The sequence below is a fragment of the Canis lupus genome, chromosome 32 (assembly GCF_048164855.1).
Source record: "Canis lupus baileyi chromosome 32, mCanLup2.hap1, whole genome shotgun sequence".
Classification (NCBI taxonomy): domain Eukaryota; kingdom Metazoa; phylum Chordata; class Mammalia; order Carnivora; family Canidae; genus Canis; species Canis lupus.
Genome location: NC_132869.1, coordinates 31,592,484 through 31,613,047, shown reverse-complemented (window position 1 = coordinate 31,613,047; position 20,564 = coordinate 31,592,484). Strand labels below are relative to the sequence as shown.

The 20,564-nt window shown below is 46.4% G+C and overlaps 2 protein-coding genes across 6 annotated transcripts in view; both read right to left on the bottom strand.

Annotated features, from left to right (window-relative positions):
* On the bottom strand, window positions 1-3,946 carry FBXL22 (F-box and leucine rich repeat protein 22). The gene is made up of 2 exons (XM_072809027.1): window positions 3,495-3,946; window positions 1-669 (listed from the first exon to the last, which is right to left on the bottom strand). Exons 1-2 carry the CDS (start codon window positions 3,827-3,829, stop codon window positions 333-335), a joined length of 672 nt encoding a protein of 223 aa, XP_072665128.1. The 5' UTR covers window positions 3,830-3,946; the 3' UTR covers window positions 1-332.
* A 2,706-nt stretch (window positions 3,947-6,652) lies between these two features.
* The window catches only part of USP3 (ubiquitin specific peptidase 3), a 111,252-nt gene continuing 97,340 nt past the window's right edge, over window positions 6,653-20,564 (bottom strand). For all 5 annotated transcript variants that reach the window (XM_072809021.1, XM_072809023.1, XM_072809024.1 and 2 more), the window contains 4 exons: window positions 13,691-13,809; window positions 12,565-12,678; window positions 12,358-12,425; window positions 6,653-10,157 (listed from right to left, as the gene is read on the bottom strand). In XM_072809021.1, the coding sequence (XP_072665122.1) occupies window positions 9,992-10,157; window positions 12,358-12,425; window positions 12,565-12,678; window positions 13,691-13,809 (467 nt within the window). In that variant the 3' untranslated portion in view covers window positions 6,653-9,991. The remainder of the gene's footprint in view (window positions 10,158-12,357; window positions 12,426-12,564; window positions 12,679-13,690; window positions 13,810-20,564) is intronic.

Below are 20,564 nucleotides of genomic sequence, written 5' to 3'. Positions count from 1 at the left end.
CCCTCCCTACGGCCCCGCCCCCCGGTGGGGCGCTCGGCCCCCGCGGCGGGCGCCGTCCCCGGGGCAGAAGGGCGTCGGGACAGGTGCTGGTGCTTAGCGAGAGCTGGTCGAGTGCTCTCCCGGCACCCGGCTACCTCATCCCGCAGTCCCGTGCGCAAAACCAAAACGTGAGGTAGGCATCAGTGTCGCCATTTCGCAGACAGGAAAACGGAGGTTCAGAGGCGTGGCGACAGTCTGGGAGGTGGAGGGGCCGGGGCCGGGGCCGGGGCCGGCACCCAGGTCGCCCCTTCCCCGCGGCCCTCGGCTGGCTCTCGCGCCCCGGCGCGGCGGGCCTAGCGCGGCAGCAGCTTGCGGAGCGCCGTGGCGGGCACGCCCGGGAGCTGGTCGGGGATCATGGCCGCGCTGTGCTCGGCCCGCAGCGCCAGGCGCGGGCACGCGGCACGCAGGCGGCGCAGGCCGGCCGCGCTCACGTTGCGGCAGAAGTCCACGTGCAGCGTCTGCAGCGCGCGCCCGTGCGCCGCCACGGCCGCCAGCGTGCGGTTAGTGACGCGCGCGCAGTTCTCCAGGCGCAGCGCGCGCAGGCGCGGGCAGCAGCGCAGCAGGCGCGCCAGGCAGTCGTCGGTGACGTGGCCGCAGCCCGAAAGCGTGACGGAAGCCAAGTTGGGGCACCTGCGGAGAGACGGTGGTGACGCCGGGTCGGGGCCGCCGGCGGGCCGCTGGCGTCCGCCCCGCCCCGCCCCCCCCCCCCGCGGCCCCGCCGGCGGCCGCCTGACAGCCCGTGCGCGCGGCGCGACTGCGCCCACTGGGCGAGGGACCGGGGACACGGGCTCAGCGGCTTTGCGGACCGAGCGTGCGGTGGCGCGGCCCGGAGCTGCCGGGGTCCCCGTGCCCTGTCGCCTGCTCCCCGCCTCTCCTTCCCCCCGCCCCGAGTCTGCGCGCTCCGCCTCCTGGGCCGCCCTGGGCCCGCCGTGGGCCGCGAGGACGCCGCCGCGTTCTTTGCTTTTCTCGGGCTTGTGGCGTGGGGGTGGGGGTAGGGGTGGGGGAAGAGACGCGTGGCGACCACTGCGGGCAGCGGGGCTCGGGGTTCCCGTGGGGGTTCCCGTGGGGGTTCGTGTGGGGGTTCCCGTGGGGCGGCCTAAGGACAGGCAGGGTCCAGCCCGTGAGCTGGGGGCCGGGCCGCGCGCTAGAGCCCTTTCTGCCCCGGCCGACCGGCACAGTTAGGCGCGCCCCTGGGATGCGAGCCCGGAGGTCGGGAAGCCGCGTGGCCAGGACCGGGTCTGAGGTGGGCGCAGGCAGGGCCGCCCGCGCGGGAAGCCGGAGGCCGCTTTGCCCCACCTTCCTAGCACCCGCTGCGGAAGAAGCTCTCAAGCAAAGGTAGATCTGGCTGCTTTGCGGCGGGTGTGACCTCGCGAATCCCCCCTGGGCGTGTGGGCAGGGAGGGGATAGGGCCCAGCAGGGGCTTGTGGTGGGGAGAGCGCCTGCACGGGGCCTCCTGTAGGCACCTGTAACCCGCTTCTCCAGGGGCACCCAGACCGAGGGCTTGCGGTCGAGGGCCTGTGGCCAGAGGGAGCTGGGTCTAGACTGGGCTGTCCCTTTGCACATCAGCTGCCCCACCACCTCGACCTCACGAGCCTGGGCAAAGGGGTGAGGAACTAACACAGTTAGTTGCACACGCTGAGCCCGCCCCATCTCCCCAAGTTCACGTGGCTTCTTCCATCTTCACCTCAAACCCTCCGCACCCTGTTTTGCGAATCAGGAAACTGGCCTCGGGGGCTCCGGTAACTTGCCTGTGACTCTGCTCTCTGACGCAGGACAAATGCCTGAACTGGGCTAGTCCTCTTTTGTCAAGTGGGGGAGATTGTTAGCTCTAGGGTGGTTATGACCATACGGTGTTTAAGCCCCAAAGGTGTTGAGTGGTCCCTTTTGCTCTAAGAACCTTTAGAATAATCCTGATGTAAAGACACACCAGAGAGGGCAGCAGCTCCTTCCCTGCCATCCTTTGCTGTCTCCCATCTGTCCCTGCCCAGAGCTGATTGCTGGAAGAACCCAATTCAAGGGATATTGTCAGTATGTATTGTGGGCCAGTGCCACCGGGTCATTTAATCTGTTATTAGCCTGTGACATAGGTGATTTATCCCATTTTACAGGTGAAGAAATGAGGTTAAGAGTTTAACTATCGGATCCAGGGTCCCATGGTTGGAGAGGAGAACTGGGGGACTCAGCATAGAACCTCACCACCAAGCCCTTTGCTGCACCCAGAGGGTGACATGAGAGGACCGCTCCACACCTTGCTGGTTTGGGAAATTAAGTTCTCTAGCAGCAAGGATGCGACAACTTTGGAGCAGGCTTGCCCCTCCCATACAAATCACTCCACTTGATTTCTGGGCCTTGCTAAGCCCATCGAAGTGGCCTCGTCCCAGCATGGCCCAACCCAGTCCATCTTGTTTTCTTCTGACTGCCTTAAAAAAAAAAAAAAAAGGCAAGGCGGGGCCACCACTCTGTTTCCTTCCACTCCTGTCACGCTGCCAGCAAACGGCAGCTATTAAACCTGGGCGGCAGCAAACTGGCTGAGCCTAGTTTGAAAGCACTGAGAGGTGCTTTTCCTCAAAGGCAGGACAGGACTGGTCAACCTGGGCTCAGCGAGAGGCTGGCAGCGGAAGTCTGTGCTGAGCGTGGGCTGCCTTAGGCAGGAGGCTGGGACTATGGAGGGTCGCCTGTGGCTTAGCCTCTGCCCGTGGTAGAGTTGACCAGTCATGTACAGGATGCATTTGGGACATACTTAGACCAAAAAAATTATTTCATCTATTCAAAATTCAAATTTAAGTGAGTGTCTTGAATTTTTATTTTCTAAAATCCGGCAATCCTAGACTGTGGGCAAATCACATGACCTCCTTGAGCTTTGATTTGCTCATTTCAAAAATTAGGCTAAAACCCTCCCTTAAGGGTACGGTGAGGTTAGTAATATTCTAATGAGGAAGCCATTCTTCAGTATCACCACCCCTCCTCCTGGAGTCTGGCTTGGTTCGGCTAACCCAGAGCACCCTAACTCCTTCCTGAGCTGGGTTCCCCGCGCCTATGGAGTTTGTTTGCTAGGAGAAGAGTAGAGGGGAAGCTGACTGCTGAATCCAGGACCTTTCCCCAGGGCCTGACCTTGAAAATCCAGGCCCAGCCGGACCCCCTGAGCTCTTAATGGCTGCCAGGAAGGACAGCGACAGCCGGAGGCCAGTCTTCCTGTTTGCCCCAGAAGCAGCTCCAGGGCCTGTGAGGCTGAGGGGCAGCCCCCACGCGCACCCCCAGCACCACTGTGGACTTCTCTGGGTCTGTGCCGGGGGTGGGCCTAGACCGACTGTCTTGGGCCTAGTCTGAGGCTCCCAACATGGAGCCGTCTTGGTCTGTAATTAGCTCTTCCCTGCCCCCACCCCACCCCCCAGAAGCCTCCTAGAGCTCTAGGAGCCGGACCGTGCAGAGCCCGTGCTGCTCAGGAGGTGGCCTACCTGTCGCACACCTGGGAGAGGAAATCATTGACTAGGCTCTCATGGCGGCTGCAGATGCTCCTCTGGAAGGCGCTCTTGAGCCAGTCCTCAATGCTGCACACCTGCACGCGGCTGGAGTACCAGCAGATGGAGAGGTTCTTGAGGGCCGGGCTCAGGAGGAAGTTGTCCTTCTTGAGTTCTATGAGGGAACGAAAGTGCAGCAGGGGCCAGAGTGTGGGGTCCTCGAACACGTCCTGGAGCTGGGGGCAGGTCCGGGCCAGGTTCTTCCTGCTGTCCTTGTCCAGGAAGGAGAAGAGGTGCAGCAGGCACTCCCGGTTGAGCTGGGTGATGTGCATGGTGTGTAGCAGCCACGCTGCCTGTGGCTGGAGCCTGGGGACCTGACCTGCCGCCGCCTCCTCCCCAGCTCTGGGCTGGTGGACATATATGGTTGAGGAATGGTGTTTATTTTTGGCTAACAACTGGTGCTGAAGCTCGGAGAACGGGGCCGGGGGGGGCGGGGGGTGGTTAGCCAGGATCCAGACATACGTGCAGCAGTCTGTGGCTCGGCTTATGTTCAGAGGAATTGAAAATCCTGGCAGAAAAGCAGCCTATTGAAGTTAAATAGCTTCCTTAAAAGGGATTTCTTTCCTTTTAGCTGACAGTGGTGCTTAGCAGAGAGCGCTTTTGCCTTTTTCCGAGGCATTTCCATTGAAGGTGGCTGGCCAGAGCACCTGTCTGGGCCTGCAGTCTCCGCTCCCTGGGAGGGACCCGGATTATAAATTGGATCTGTCTTCACTCTCTGGTGTATCACCGGAGCCTCTGCTCCACTCCTGTGGGAGTCGTTGTCTGTGAAGAGCTAAGGGTGACAGCTGCATGTGCAGAGCTGGGCTGAAGCCATGGGTGATGCCCCTTTCCCTGTGCTCTGCGCGGTGCTGATGGTTTGAGGGCTGGGCTGACCTACCTTCGGACCCTGCTGCCCTCTGCCAGGCAAAGGGATTTCCTCGGCCTCCCCGCTGGCTCTGTTTCTACCCTGAGTTGTTTCACAAAGATCTGTCGTAAGTAGCTTACGTCTCCGAGGCCCTTCTGGGTGTCCGCGCATAACATTTTAGGCTTAAGTTTCCTTGGCTTTACATCTTAACATTTTCCCAGTTACGTGCCATGCTGGAGCTTGTGTTTCCCAAATGTCAGGATGGGTGAGGGAGCTCTTAGTACAAGACTGCTCGAAACGATTTTTTTTAGGTTTTTTTTCTTTTTAAAGATTTATTTATTCATGAGAGACACAGAGAGGCAGAGACACAGGCAGAGGGAGAAGCAGGCTAGGCTCCTTGCGGGGAGCCCGATGCGGGACTCGATCTCTAGACCCGGGATCATGCCCTGAGCCAAAGGCAGGCGCTCAACCACTAAGCCACCCGGGCGTCCCTGCTCAAAACAATTTTAGGCTGAAGTGTTTTAGGATCAGCGGGCCCTATAAGCCCGCCACACACCACTGTTTTGTGCGGGCCTGCAGTGCCGGCCGGAGCTGGGCAGGCTGCCTGGAGGGCTCATCCCCTGAGTCCTGTCTCCTGCAGTCACGGCTTCCTCAGCGTCGGTTCTGTGATACTGCTCCACTCCAGGCCCACCCCAGAGCCTCCTGTAACTCTGCGGCTGTGAACTACGAGCTCTGCGTGCCGCCCGTCCTGTCGTTGGGGGTGCGGAGGGGAAAGGCTGTGTGGTCTCTGGCACTGAGGGAACACCCCCAAGTGGTTACGTTTGTTCGTTCTCCCGTCTGATTGGAGTTGGAAGGAAGGGAACACTGTCCAGTTGTGTGAAGTAAGGCAGAGCAAGCGGCTGTGTTGGACCCGCTTCTAGAACTAAGGCCTGGTCGTTCCTGGCGCAGCTTGGCCTCTAAAAGCACAACGCAGCTAAGGAAACAGGAGCCATTCTCACCAGCTCCATCTGAGACACCCCTCTCTGCGGCCCCGTGAGCTTGGTCACCCCAACTGCCAAGGGGAAGAAGGGGCGGCTTTTCTTAAAAACCGCCTAAACAGGGGGATCCCCGGGTGGCTCAGCGGTTTAGCGCCGCCTTCGGTCCAGGGCGTGGTCCTGGAGAACCTGGATCCAGTCCCACGTCGGGCTCCCTGCGTGGAGCCTGCTTCTCCCTCTGCCTGTGTCCTGCCTCTCTGTGTCTTTCATGAATAAATAAAATCTTTAAAAAACAAAAACAAAAACCGCCTAAGCCAAGAAACAGCTGCAGGAAGCACTTAAGGGCAGGGTAACTGGCTACTGCTAATACCGCAGACCCCTCGCTAATGGTCCCACCACGGCTGACAGCCAGCGCCCTCCGGCTCCTACCTACGCCGTCGGGAGGTCCGCGCGGCACCTCGGGCTTTCACAGGAAGCCCGATTCTCCCCACTTCTCCTCCCTAATCCTTTCCAAACCAGGACTTTCTAGTGTGCTGACCTCTGGAAATAGGCCGTTCTTTCAGCTTCTTGTAAGGCCGGCCCCTGGGAAGTCCCGGTGGAAGCCCCTGGTGGAAGCCGCCAGACTGGCAGGGCTGCCCCCCGAGCCTGGCCTGCGCACTGCCGCCCGGGGCCGGGGGGGGGGCACCCGGAATGCAGGGAGTGTCTGCGCCGCCAGGGTGGCGTCGTCGAGCCGTGCTGCATGGGACTTGGAGGCCAAACGAGTAGCCTGTGTCCGAAGACTGGTAGGAGCAGGCAAGGAAGAGAGACCAGTGAAGGGTGTGGACAGAGCGTGGTTGTTTGTTTGTAGGTCCCGCCGGGGCCAGAAAGGTCCTATGTGGGAACTACTGAAAAGCAGTAATGTTAATTTTTAACAGTGGCACTTACTTGTCTGTCTTCCTTTAGAGGGTGACCAGTAGCCTTTGCTCAGAGCCCAAAAGTGGGTTCCTCCGGGTGGGGGCTAGCGGTGAAGGAGGCAGTGGATCTCATTTTATACAGCGAGCTGTCCTCGGTTCTGCTCACGGGTCACTCCCCCAGCGGCCCCCTACAGCACTAGGGCACCCCTTCCTGCCCCCACCCGCCCCTACAGGCTTCCTCAGCCCAGGCTCTGTACACCCGCAGCCCTGGAGGGTGAGGGTTCTGGAAGAACTCAGTACTGCGAACTGACCGGGCCTGTCGCCTGAGCAAGACCATCACCTACTTGACTTCCCTGAAAGGAGTTCAGAAATAATAGTCAAGAGGAAAGAGACCAGAACTTTAATGATACTTTCATCCATAGAAGAGTTCAGGTTGGTGAAGCAGAAAAGGGATGTGATTACAACGTAAATGACATCAGTCACTTGCAGTTAAGCCTCTCGCATCATACAGACTAGGCTTCCATGGGAATGATCATGTCAGCCACAGCCAGCAGTGGGGGGCAGGGGGGCTGGAGCCCGTCGGGTCCGCACCCGAGAGACCCGTCACAGCACTGAAGGGCTGCGGGGACATCGCTCTACCGCACAACCCCCCCGCGTGCACAGTCCCAAGGCTGCACCCTGGCCACCCGGACCCGGGCCCTGGCGGCAGGAACAGACTGCTCCTGAGCCTTTTCCGGGCCCGACTGAAGAGGCCACTTCAGCAACAGAGTATGTGAGGGAGTTCAGGGACAGTGGGGATGAAGGTGGATGAAGTATGTCTAAATAAACGTATGTACACGAAACCAATGAAAGAGCAGTTTGGCTTTTAAGAAATAAATATGTCCCCAACCCCAGAAACCAAGCTGCTGAGCAGGTTCCCCAGGTGAGATACACATTTAACACTTAACCAGGGCCTGTACACTTTACTTGTTTAATTCTATTACATATGTCATCACTAGACACTGAGTAGAATACAGTGGATAAGCAAAGGTTTCTCCACCATGGAGAGAGATTTGTGTTGCCACAAACTGTTTCTATCACCCACGTGTGTGGGAGGACTTCTGAGGAAGTTTCCTTGTTCCAGGGAGCCATGTGGCAGAGTGAGGCACTGCCTCCGCGTAAGGTCTCCATGCGAGAAGCCACACACACAGAGACGACATGGCATGAGGGGAAAGCCCTGAAGAGCACACAAAGATCAGCTTTTTAAAATAGGTGTGATAAGGCTACACAGTTAAATTTTTTAAATACAAATAGGCACATTTACATCACTGGTGTTCAAATGCACAATTCAAATGGATCCAATCACTTTTCCCAAGAGCCTTCATAATGTCTTTCAAACATTTCAGCTTAAGTAAAATCGAGCAATAAAAACGCTCCAGAAACTCAAAGGGGAGATGCGTCCATCTCTTAAGCCAGCAGTGCTGCCTGTCTGAGGACCACTCTCCCCAACAAAGTAGTCTGGCTGTTGCCGAGTTCCTTTTGGTATCAAAAGACCATTTTTCTCCACCAACATCAGCACTGTCCAAGGCTATATTATATTGCCGAAGTCCTCCAGACTGCCCATTCAGAGAGATGGAGTAAGTGCAAATGTTAGAAGTCACAGCTGTTTACCTTCTAAGTCAGAGAGGCTGGATTCCCGGAGATACTGAGCAGATCAAAGAAGTGCACATTCCAAGTTCAACTGCATGTGGTGTTAATGTATTAATAGATTAGGTCAAACTAATCTTTCACTTTTGTAGATCAAAAGGTTAAACACAATTTCATATGGTTCAACCTAATGTATTTAGCATTAACTATTGTAAATATGTTTCCCTCTTAATTTCCTTCTAGACTCTAAGTTGTAAAGCCCAAACACCAAAGCTTTTCTCTCTGTCCCAAGAGAACTCTACATGCTGATGGAGCTGCCCTACCCCTAAGCGGTCCTATGCCACGGGTGGCTGCTGAGCACTTGAAATGTAGCTAGTGTGACTGAAGAACTGAGTTTTAAACTTAATTTTAATTAGAATGTTAATAACCACATGTGACTAGCGACTGCCATACTGGATGGTACAAGTTTAGATGCAACTGCAGTTTGGTCCTGGTCATGTTAAAGTGTTCAGCAGCTGATTTCTGCTCTAAGAAAACACGAAATTTATCTAATGAATATTAGAATGGAAATGGAGCCATCTCTGCTCCTGCAGCTTCAAATATCTGACCCACAAGGACAGCCAGACTATTAATATACTTTTAAATTTTTTTTTCTTTTAATAGAAAAGACAGGATTACCAAAAAGTCTGGTTGGCCAGCTTAATCTGAATGACATTCTGCCTCTCACACAACTTGTAGAGAAGTGAGAAGAAAATACCTGACTAGAACAAGAGATGCGCTGAAAATGGTGCACGGTACTACGCCACGGCCCTACTTGGAAGTGCGTTCTCCCTATAAATAAGTACTGCCACCACCCACTGCCTGCCCACCAAATCAATAGACTGGCCTGAAATTTTGCAAATTCACAGTTACCTTCCTTACATGGAATTCTGGTTCCAAATTTCAATTTAAGTTAAATCTTAATAGTGTTTGTACCTATTTTTCTTGAAAACAATTATTAAACAAAGACTCTTAAAAGCTCAAGAATACAAACTCTTCAAAATGAGAATGAGAGTTTGCTCTGCTCTCAGGATAGGCCGGTGAGTGTTGTAAAGGTAGCAAAGACTCCAATTTCCTTCTGTAGAAGCAGACCCCATAGTGTTACCTGAAGTGTAGGTGAAAGTCAGAATCCACTCTGGAGGTCAGCATCTCCATCTCGGATGACCAAGCAAGAAATAAGACAAAAGTGGGCATGTAGTTATTCCCCGCACTAGCCAGTGGGGGAACTAGATGCTGGTTTGAAAGGTAAATAAGCTATGGTTTTCTCTCACTGGGCACCATCTAGACCATGGGGAGGAGTCAGAGATTTTTAAACCATAAATGTGTTTGGTCTTATTTGGACTTTTCTATACTCCTATCTCCACGAACACGCACACAAGCAAAAAATATCCCCCAAACAAACAAACTCAAAAAGAGTAATTCTTGAATTTGCAGGACAGGTCCAACTGAACCAACCAATTTATTTAGTTTGTGCTGATAAACAGCAGCCTTGAGATACCAAGAGCAGCGATTACCTGGTCTACTTAAGGATGCCCTCCCAGTTCTCTTTTACAATCAAAAAGAACGATTACTGAGTAGTCACTGAAATCTTGTGGGCCACAAGTTACGTGCACACATGATCCTGGATTTAAGTCAACCTGATCTGTTACAGCTGTGAAAGGCAGCAGGCAGTTATGTTGCTCTTCACTATCAGGAACACATCTTGCTTTCAGCATGTGAGAGTAACAAAGCATTGATGTAAATGTGCCTCAAAGTGAGAACTGAAAACATTAATATAAAAAAGTCAAACAGAACTAAGTTCTTGAAACTACATATAAAAACTGAATTATTACAACTAAAGCAGCAAATCAAAGTATCTGCTGAGGTTTTCTGGTAGAACTAAAAAAACAAATTAGTTGGTGCCCATGTTCAATATGTCACTACCATTGACAAAATAAAACTAAACCCAAAATAGGAAATTGAAAAGTGCATAATGAAATTAAATCTTGGATCAAGTATTTACGGAAAATTGGAAATGTTTGTCCGGTATAGTTGACAAATAATGATTTGAAGGAGGTATTAAAGTTTATCTGATCCAGCTTTGGCCTGGCGTTCCACATAGAAAAGGATGTAGGCCTTTGCTTTCACGACGGTGTCCTCATCAGTCAGTGTCACAGTACTGTCATTGAAATGGAACCAGCGACCTTCGTGAGTTGCATATGCTGTGTAATGTCCAGAACCAACCCTGTAAGGGAAAGTAAAAAAATGAAAAGGGCTACAGAAATAACAGGATCTGTGCAATCATGTAATTTGTTAGGTATACGGTAAGTTCTAAGTGCCATAATAAAGAATACACCCTAGAGGCTTGTTTAAGATGGCTGATCGAGCTCATGTATTCATGTTCCTCAAAATCCATGGAAATGACAAGAAATATACTGACCTTGGAAATATAGGAAAGAGTGTCATCGGATGACCAGAAATTGAAAGATTTTCTACAACACATAAAGCAGTGTTCACAGGGCACTGAGTTAATGAAGAAACCAATGGGCTAACTAAGCACTCTCACCTGAACAAGTAGAGGTCAAGGCCTACGGAAACCTGGAACATGTTTCCATCACAGCCTTGGAAAAAAACCTGAGCTTGAGAAAGTAACCTGCCTCCAGGGAAGTACCTTCCTTGTTCTATGGCCCACAAGAACTTCTCTGTCAGCACGACTCACCCACAGAGCCCACCAGGAAAGAGTCCTCAGAACAAACACCCCGTAACTGCTAGAAGAACCCTTACCATTTACCAATAATGATCAATCTCATCATTTACTATGACTGAGTAAACAGCCCCAAATCATCAACCCTTGGCAGGTGTGGATAGTATGAAAGAGAAGCGCTGGGAAGAACAAGTAAAGCAATTAACCACCAACAAATTTAATGTAAAAAACCAAAGAGCTTTAAAAATCCTGGGATCCCTGGGTGGCGCAGCGGTTTGGCGCCTGCCTTTGGCCCAGGGCACGATCCTGGAGACCCGGGATCGAGTCCTGCATCGGGCTCCCAGTGCATGGAGCCTGCTTCTCCCTCTGCCTGTGTCTCTGCCTCTCTCTCATCTCTCTCTGTGTGACTATCATAAATAAATAAATTAAAAAAAAATTCTAATACCAGTGGTTTCAAAAAGATACTGCAACCATAAAACAAGAACATTCCTGTTATGAAAGAGAGTTATCAGAAAAATGGGATTGCCACAGTATTAAAAATTTCACAGAGGAGCTTATCTTCAGTTTGGATACAAATGAAATCCAAATTGGTGATTTGGAAAAATAGGTCATGGCAGTCTTAAGAAACAGAGATGGAAACCACTGAACAATAGTTTAAATGTGTGAACCAGAAAATTCACCATTTCCCCACCCCACCCCCACCTTTATCCACGGCTTCGTTTTCCAGTTTAGTTACCCACAGTCAGCTGCAGTCCAGAAGATGATCCTCCTCATCAAAAGGTCAACAGAAGCTAACACTATCACAATTATAATGAATTAATATTAAATTATAATTGTTCATGTATAAGAAAAAACAGAACATATATATAGGGTTTGGTCCTATCTGCGGTTTTAGCCATCCACTGGGGGTCTTAGAACGTATCTGCACAGATGGGATGGGGGCTGCTGTGTATGTTATTAAATATAAGGGTTCCAGAAGAAAGAGTAGAGAAGGCAGTAGAACAAATACTATTTCCATGAGCTGAAGAGTATCTCTATCAACTGCCAAGCCAGGAATACATTTACTGTAATTTCTGAAATCCAAAGAGCGGATCCTACAACGTTCCAATGAAGAAAAAAGTTGCCTACCAAGGAATGAGAGTCAGACTTGTAGTGGACTTGGCCCTTATAACTATGAATGATAAAGTCAAAGGAGCAATGTCATAAAGTTCTGAGGGAAAAGGGTTTTCAACATGGTCAGGGGTTCTCCACATCTGAAGGTAAAATAGCCATTCTCAAGAAATCAGAAGGTATAAACTAATACAACTGTTCAGAAAAAAATAAAAAATAAAAAGATTCAACAAAAAAAATGAATCTTTAAAAGAGATGACATGAAGTAAGGTCCAAATAATTTCCCATTTTCCCCCCACTTTAAATGTCAACTGGCAAAGGAAATAAACAACTTTGGAGTAAAGACTACTCAGGGTTTTGTGAACAAATAGCTTAGGTTCTGAATGCTGAGCTCAAATGAAGCTTTCTCCATTTTACCTTGATGTGCCTTCTTCCTTCACAACATCCTTTCAAGAATATTCTTTCACACCAAGATGGAAGGAAACTTCTATCTACTTCGCCCACTTTAATGTATCTGAATCCATTTTTGAGGGAGTTAAGGGAGAATTATCAAGAGTGGTGCATGACTGCTGGTCTTCACTGTGCTCTTCCCAACCACGAGAAGCCACTGACACATGTATGACACACTTACCCGGAACCATGGTGCACCACCACAGCAGCAAGGTCGTACAGGCAGTGCTCTGGGCCACTGTTCTCAGGCTACGGAACAAGGGAGAAGACATCCCAGGACTCAGTTAGGAGCAGTGGTCAATGACACCCTATCTCCTACCTCAAAGTGAAGATTTGATTTTACTGAAGAGCCATTTTTCCACCATCTAACAAAGGTATCTGATCTTACCTCTAGCAAGTAGCATTTCATGTCCAGGCCTCTCAGGGGAAATTCTACATAGGTATCAACTTTGTTTCTTAAATATGCAGTCCAATGAAACCGTTTCAAATGTAAGCATAGCACCTGGATGAGAGGCACATCAGACAAAAATTATAAACAATTTACATTTCAATAAAATTTACTTGGTACTAATGTCTCAATAACGTATTTATAATAATGTCTCAATACAGTTTTTCTTCTTCCACATACTTTATTGTGATGATGAGATTTATAATACACATGTGAAATTAATATTACACGGTATGTTCAGGAACTGAAATTAAACTATATATAATATTTACAAATAAGTAGGTCTTTATCCCCTTTCCTTACAGAGCTACTAAACCCTTAGAAATTCCTAAGTGATAGCCATAAAGGTATCTTTGTTATGTTAATGAGGTGACTTTCTGACTGCACCTAAGGATGGGGCTGGTTGCCAGGGGACCCAACCATGTGATCAGAGGGTTAGACCTTTGTTTCCCCCCACACAACTCCAGAGAAGGGAAAGGGGCTAGAAGTTGAACAACCGCCAAGAGCCAGTGAGTTAATCAGCCGTGCCTATGTAATGAAGCCTCCATAAAATCCAAAAGGAGGGGTTTGGAGAGCTTCCAGATGGGAAACCAGAACAGTTCAAAGTGCCTGTGCCAGGCCCCAAACCCCACAGGGACAGAAGCTTCTCTGTTCACCGCTCGGCCCTGTGTATCTCCTCATACATCTCTGTAGTTTGTTGGTCAGAAGCACAAAGTAGCAAGCTGGACTCGTGTCCGACTTCTGAAGCTGAGGCAGCCTGTGGGACTGAGACCCGAACCCAGAATCAGACTGCCATCTCCGGGGAGGTTGTGTCAGAGTTGCCCTGGGTTGTAGGACACCCAGGTGGTTGCTTAAGTGGTGGTGTGCTGGGAAACCACCCCTCTGCACACTGGAAACTGTGATCAGGATACATTAGTTCTGCATTCTCAAAGGGTTTATTTACCTTCACTGACAATTCTAGAGACCACTACAGAACAGATCTTATAGGCTAAAGTCATAAAAACGATTTCTTTTCATAAACATTTTTCCCTCAAAATTGCATTATTACTTGAAACTCAATGCTTACCTTGGGTAGTTTCTGAATCCAAAACTTTTTAGTGGACTTTTGTTTCTTTTTGCATTTGTGGCACATATATAACTCTGTCTCATCAAGTTCTTCTAAGTCGGTAAAACTGCGAAGACAATCTAAAACCAAATTGATTTTGGCAGCATTAAAACAGGATGCCTTCTATAGAGGCAGTATGCTGTAGAAAACAGACTGTCCACTTTGAGCTGGACAACTGTGGCTCAAATCTCAGCGTTATTTAACTCTGTGACCTTGGAAAAGTCAGCCTTTCTCGGTTGCAAAATGGAGACCAAAAAACCAAAAAAACCTACTTTGAAGCACTGCTGTGAGGAAAATAATGTGTGTCAAGTGCCTAGCATCATGTCTAACATCTGGTAATGATCAGTTAATGACAGGAGGTTATCATTGGGTTTGGTGCTATTAATGAAGAATCAGTCTGGATACTTTGGCTAAGGATGGGTTCTTTAATGAAATCAAGGTTTGAGCAGCAATTTCTCTCAATATCTTACATTCTAGAGGACAAGGCCCCCAAGATGCTAAAAAAAAAAAAAGATTTAGATCAAACATTTTCACGGTCATAACTTACTAAAAAATAAACACAGAGATTATAGGAGGCAACCTTACCAACCTTCTAGTGAATCCTCTAGTGAATCCTTTGTTCTAGGCTCTACTCAATCCCTTGAATAAACCAGAGATAAAATTTTTAAAAGGTTTTATTGTGTAATCTTGGATTTGGTAAACTGTACCCCAAGCCAAATCCAGCCACCTGGTTTTGTGAATAAAGTTTTCTTGGGACACAGACATGCTCACTCATTTATATATCATCTGTGGCTCCTTTTACACAACAGCAGAGTCGAGTAGTTGGGACGTAGGCCTTACGTGTAATAGTAATGGCTTAAGTATTTACTATCTGGCCCTTTACAGAAAACATTTGCCAACTCCTGTTGCAATCAGTATGTATTGTTCTGTAGCGAAATAATAATATATTATTCCCTTTAGAGAAGAATATGAATGCCTATGTACCCAGCACTCAATAAAGAAATAGATTGTCTCCAGTCCTTGAGGAGCCGTACTTTATGCGAATGGTATCCCCTAGAGTTGTACAGTGAGCAACCTAAGCGGTCAGGTGTGAGAGCCCTGTTAAGAGTTGCCTGTATCTTCCCAGAAACAGACCCTATCTTTCCTCCTAGAAATAAACATTATCCTGAATTTTGAACTCCCTTTTTGCTTGCCTTTATAGACCATATATATCCATGTATGCACCTTTAAACAATAAAATGTTTAGTTTGAAAAGTTGGGTAGCAAGGACTAAACTTAGCTATATAAGGAAAAGCAACACTGTCTCTGTAATTGAGTTTTCAGGTTGTAAGTCCCCCTTGGCTTCCGTGAGAGTTTAAGAACGAGCCTGGTGGCACAGGCCAATGTGGGGCAAAACAGACCATGCAGGGTTGGTGGTTTTTTTTTTTTGAGGTAAAATTAGCATATATTAATTTCAGCCATACAACATAATGATTCAATATTTGTATCATGACATGATCACCACAATAAGTCTGGTAAATATCCATCACCATACCTAGGTAAAAAAATTTGTTTCCTGCAATGAGAAGTTTTGATTTATTCTCTTAGCAACTTTTCAGTATACAATACAGTATAAACTACAGTCACCATGCTATAACTCTAAGTTTCTACTTTTTGACTCTTTTACACATTTTGCCCACCTCCCATCCCTCACCTCTGTTAACTACCTATTTGTTTTCTATGTCTATGAGCCTGGTTTGGGGGCTTTTTAGATTCCACATATAAATGAGATCATATGGTACTTGTCTTTCTCTCACTTTAACTTAAGCAATAATGCCCTCAAGTTCCATCCATGTTGTTATAGATGACAAGATTTCATTCTTTATGACTGAGTAATGTTCCATTGTATAAATATATTGTCTTTAGGGATCCCTAGGTGGCTCAGCGGTTTAGTGCCTGCCTTTGGCCCAGGACATGATCCTGGAGTCCGGGGATCAAGTCCCATGTCAGGCTCCCTGCATGGAGCCTGCTTCTCCCTCTGCCTGTGTCTCTGCCTCTCTCTCTCTCTCTCTCTCTCTCTCTGTGTGTGTGTGTCTCAATGAATAAATAAAATCTTTAAAAAAATAAGTATATTGTCTTTATCCATTCAATAGCTGCTTCTTTATCTTGATTATTGTAAATAATACTGCAGTGAACATAGGGATCATATATCTTTTCAAGTTAGCATTTTCATTTTCTTTGGAAAAATACCCAGAAGTGGAATTGCTGCATCATATGGTAGTTCCACTTGAATTTTTGAAGAACTTCCATACTGTTTTCTATAGTGGCTGCACCAATTTACATTCTGACCAACTGTGCATGAGGGTTCCATTTTCTCTACATCCTCGTTAACACTATTTCTTATATTTTTGGTAGTAGACATTGTAACAGTTGTGAAATGATAGCTCACTGTGGTTTTGATTTGCATTTCCCTGATAAGTGATGTACAGAATCTTTTCATGTACCTGTTGGCTGTCTGTATGTCATCTTTGGGAAAATGTCTATTAGAATCTCCCCTTTTTTTCCCCCCTTGATTTTAAATTGAACCAGTCGTTGTTTTGTTTTGGCTACTGAGTTGTATGAGTTCTTTATATATTCTGGATATTAATCCCGTAACAAATAATATTTGCAAATATCTTCTCCCATTCAGAAGGTTGCCTTCTCACTTTATTTCCTTTGCTGACAGAAGCTTTTTGAAGTAATCTCTCATATTTAATTTTGCTATTGTTGACTTTGCTTTTGGACACAGATTCAAAAAGTCATTGCTAAGATCTATGTCAAGGAGTTGACTATGTTTTCTTCTAGGACTTTCTTGGTTTCAGGTCCTAGGTTCCAGTCTTCAATCCATTTTGAGTTAATTTTTGTGTAGGGTGAAAGAAAGAAGTAGTCCACTTTCACTCCCTTGCATGAGGCTGTCCAGTTTTCCCAACATTATTGAAGCGACTATACTCTCCTCCTGCATATTCTTGGCTCCCTTGTTATAAATAGACCATGTATGTATGGGCTTATTTCTGGGATCTCTGTTCTGTTCCACTGATGTCTGTTTCTAAGCCAAATATATTTTGACTATTAGGCTTTGTAATTTAGTTTAAAATCAAGATGTGTGAAGCCTCTGGCTTTGTTCTTTTTCTCAAGATTTCTTTGCCTATTGGGATCTTCTGTGTTTCCATACAAATTTTATGATTAATTGTTCTACTTCTATGAAAAATATCAATGGAATTTTGATATAGATTGCACTGCATCTGTAGATTGCTTAGGATAGTGTGAATAACAACATTAATTCTTCCAATCCATGGGCACAGTATATCTTTGCATTTATTTGTGTCATCTCTAATTTCTTGCTTCATTTTCATTGTCTTCTAGTTTTCATCGTGTAGGTACTTTACCTCAGTTAAATTTATTCCTAGGGATGCAATTTTTGATGCAAGTGTAAAAGGGATTATTTTTATTTGATAGTTCATTATTAGTGTATAAAAATGCAATAGATTCTTGTATATTGATTTTTATCCTGCAACTTGACTGAACGTATTTTTTGGTTGAATATTAAGGGTTTCTATATATAATATAATGTCATCTGTAAACAGTGACAGTTTTATTCTTCCTTTCCAATTTGGATGCCTTTTTTTTTCCTTTGCCTAATTGCTCTAGTGGAAATTTTCAATAGCTTATTGAATAAAAGTGATGAAAGTGGGCATCCCTGTTTTATTCCTTCTCTCTGAGGAAAAAGCTTTTAGCTTTTCACCACTGAGTATAATGTTAACTGTGGGCTTGCCATGTATGGCCTTTACTATGTCAAGGAAAGGACTCTCTATACCCGCTTTCAGAGTTTTTCTCAGGGCAGCCCAGGTGGTTCAGTGGTTTAGCACCGCCTTCAGCCTAGGGCCTGATCCTGGAGACCCGGATTCGAGTCCCATGTAGGGCTCCCTGCATGGGGCCTGCTTCTCCCTCCGCCTGTGTCTCTGCCTCTCTCTCTCATGAATAAATAAATAAAATCTTCAAAAAAAAAAAAAGGTTTTTATCATAAATGGGTGTTGGGGCACCTGGGTGGCTTAGTGAGTTAAGCCTCTAACTCTTGATTGTGGCTGAGGTCATGATCTCAGGGGCATGAGATTGAGCCCCATGTCATGTTGTGTACTGGGTGCGGAGCCTGCTTTAGATTCTCTCTTTCCCTTTGCTCCTCCCCCCACCCCTACTCATGCTGTCTCAAAATAATGTGTATTGAATTTTGTCACAAGTTTTTTATGCATCTACTGAGATAATCATAATTTTTATTGTTGATTTTGTTAATGTGGTGTATAACATTGATTTGTAGATGCTGAACTATCCTTGCATCCCTGGAGTAAGTCATATTTGATTATGGCGCATGATCCTTTAATGTACACTTGATCCTTGAACAACATGGGGGTTTCAGGGCACCATCCCCCTGTGCTGTTGAAAATACCTGTGTACCTTTTGACTCCCTCAAAATTTAACTACTGTTAGCCTACTATTGACCAGAACCCTCCTGATAAATCAGTTAACACACATTTTGTATATTGTATGCATTATATACTGTACTCCAATAGTAAAGTAAGACAGAGAAAAGAAAAATGTTATTAAAAAATCACAAGGAAGGGGCACCCAGGTGGCTCAGTATAAGGATAAGTGTCTGACCCTTGGTTTCAGTTCAGGTCATGACCTCAGGGTTATGGGACTGAGCCCTGCATTGGGCTCTGTGCTCAGTTTGGAGGCTACTTGAGATTGTTTCTCTTTCCCTCCCCTTACTTGCACACTCACTCTAAAATAAAATCTTGAAAAAAGAATCACAAGGGAGAGATAATATAATACTGTACTGTATTAATCAAAAGATTTCACATAAAAGTGGACCTGTGTAGTTCAAACCCATCTTGTTGAACGATCAATAATGTTGAATTCAGTTTGCTAATATTTTGTTGAGGATTTTTGCATCTATGTTAATCAGGAATATGAAGCTGTAATTTCCTTTTGTTATGGTCCCCTTGCCTAGTCTGGTATCGGGGCAATTGTAAAATGAGTTTAGAAGTGTTCTGGGACGCCTGGGTGGCTCAGTAGTTAAGCGGCTGCTTTTGGCTCAGCGTGTGATCCTGGAGTCCCGGGATTAAGTCCCACATCGGGCTCCCTGCATGGAGCCTGCTTCTCCCTCTGCCTCTCTCATGAATAAATAAAATCTTTAAAAAAAAAAAGTGTTCTTTCCTCTTCTGTTTTTTGGAAGAATCTGAGAAGGACTGGTATGAATTCTTTGCATGTTCAGTAGAATTCATTACTGAAGTTATACAGTCTCAGACTTGTGTTTTTGGGAGATTCTCAATTACTGATTAAATCTCCTTGCAATCATCTGTTCATATTTTCTGTTTCTTCATAATTCAGTCTTAGTAGGTTGTATGTTTCTAGGAATTTATCCATTTCTTCTAGGTCGCCCAGTTTCTTGGTGTGTAATAAATTGTTCATAGTAGTCTCTTATGATCTTTTTATTTCTGTGTTATCAGCCGTAATGTCTTTGCTTTCCTTTTTTTTTTTTTAATTTTTATTTGTTTATGATAGTCACAGAGAGAGAGAGAGAGAGAGAGAGGCAGAGACACAGGCAGAGGGAGAAGCAGGCTCCATGCACCGGGAGCCCGACGTGGGATTCGATCCCAGGTCTCCAGGATCGCGCCCTGGGCCAAAGGCAGGCGCCAAACCGCTGCGCCACCCAGGGATCCCTTTGCTTTCCTTTCTGATTTGAGTCCTGTGTGTTTCAATAAGTCTAGCTCAAGGTTATCAATTTTATCTTTTCAAAGAACCAGCTATTTCATTGATCTTTTCTATGGTCTTTTTAGTCTCACTTATTTACACCCAAATCTTTATTTCCTTCCTTCTACTAACTTTAGGCTTTGTTCTTTTTCTTATTCCTTAAGGTGTAAAGTTAAGTTGTTTATTCGAGACTTTGTTTCTCAAAGTACTTACTTATTGCTATGAACATCCCTCCTAGAACTGCTTTTGCTGTATACCTTAAGTTTTGGTACATTGTGTTTCCAGTTGCATTTTCACAAGGCATTTTTAAAATTTCTCTTTTGATTTCTTCTTTGACCCACTGGTTGTTCAGGAGCACATCACTTAATCTCCACATTATTTGTGGATGTTCTACTTTTATTCTTAGTTGATGTCTACTTTTCTTCTTAGTTGATGTTCATACCACTGTGGTCAGAAAAAATGCTTGATATTTCAGTCTTCTTAAATGTATTTAGACTTCTTTTGTGGCTCTGAAGAATGTTCCGTGTGCACTTGAGAAGAATGTACATTCTTTTGCTTTTGGATGAAACATGCTGTGTATATCTGTTAAGTCCATCTTGTCTAATGTGTCATTTAAGGTCATGTTTCCTTACTGATTTTCTGTCTGGATGATCTATTCACTGATATACGCAGAGTTATTAAAATCCACCTGTAACTGTAATATAATGTTATTACAGTGTTATTGACTATATTCCCTATGCCTTATTTCCCATCTCCATGATTTACCTTGTAACAGGAAGTTTTTGTCTCTTAATCTCTTTTATCTGTTTCACCCATCTTCCCATGCCCCTCCCCTATGGTAATCACCTGTTTAATCTCCATATTTAAGTGTCTTCCATATCCTGGCTATTATAAATAATGCTGCAATAAACATAGGGGTGCATATATCTTTCGAATCAGTGTTTTCCATTTCTTTGGGTAAATACCCAGTAGTGGAATTACTACTGGATATTAATTAATACTGGATCATATGGTATTTCTTCTTTTAATTTTTTTTGAGGAATCTCCATACTCTTTACCAAAGTGGTTG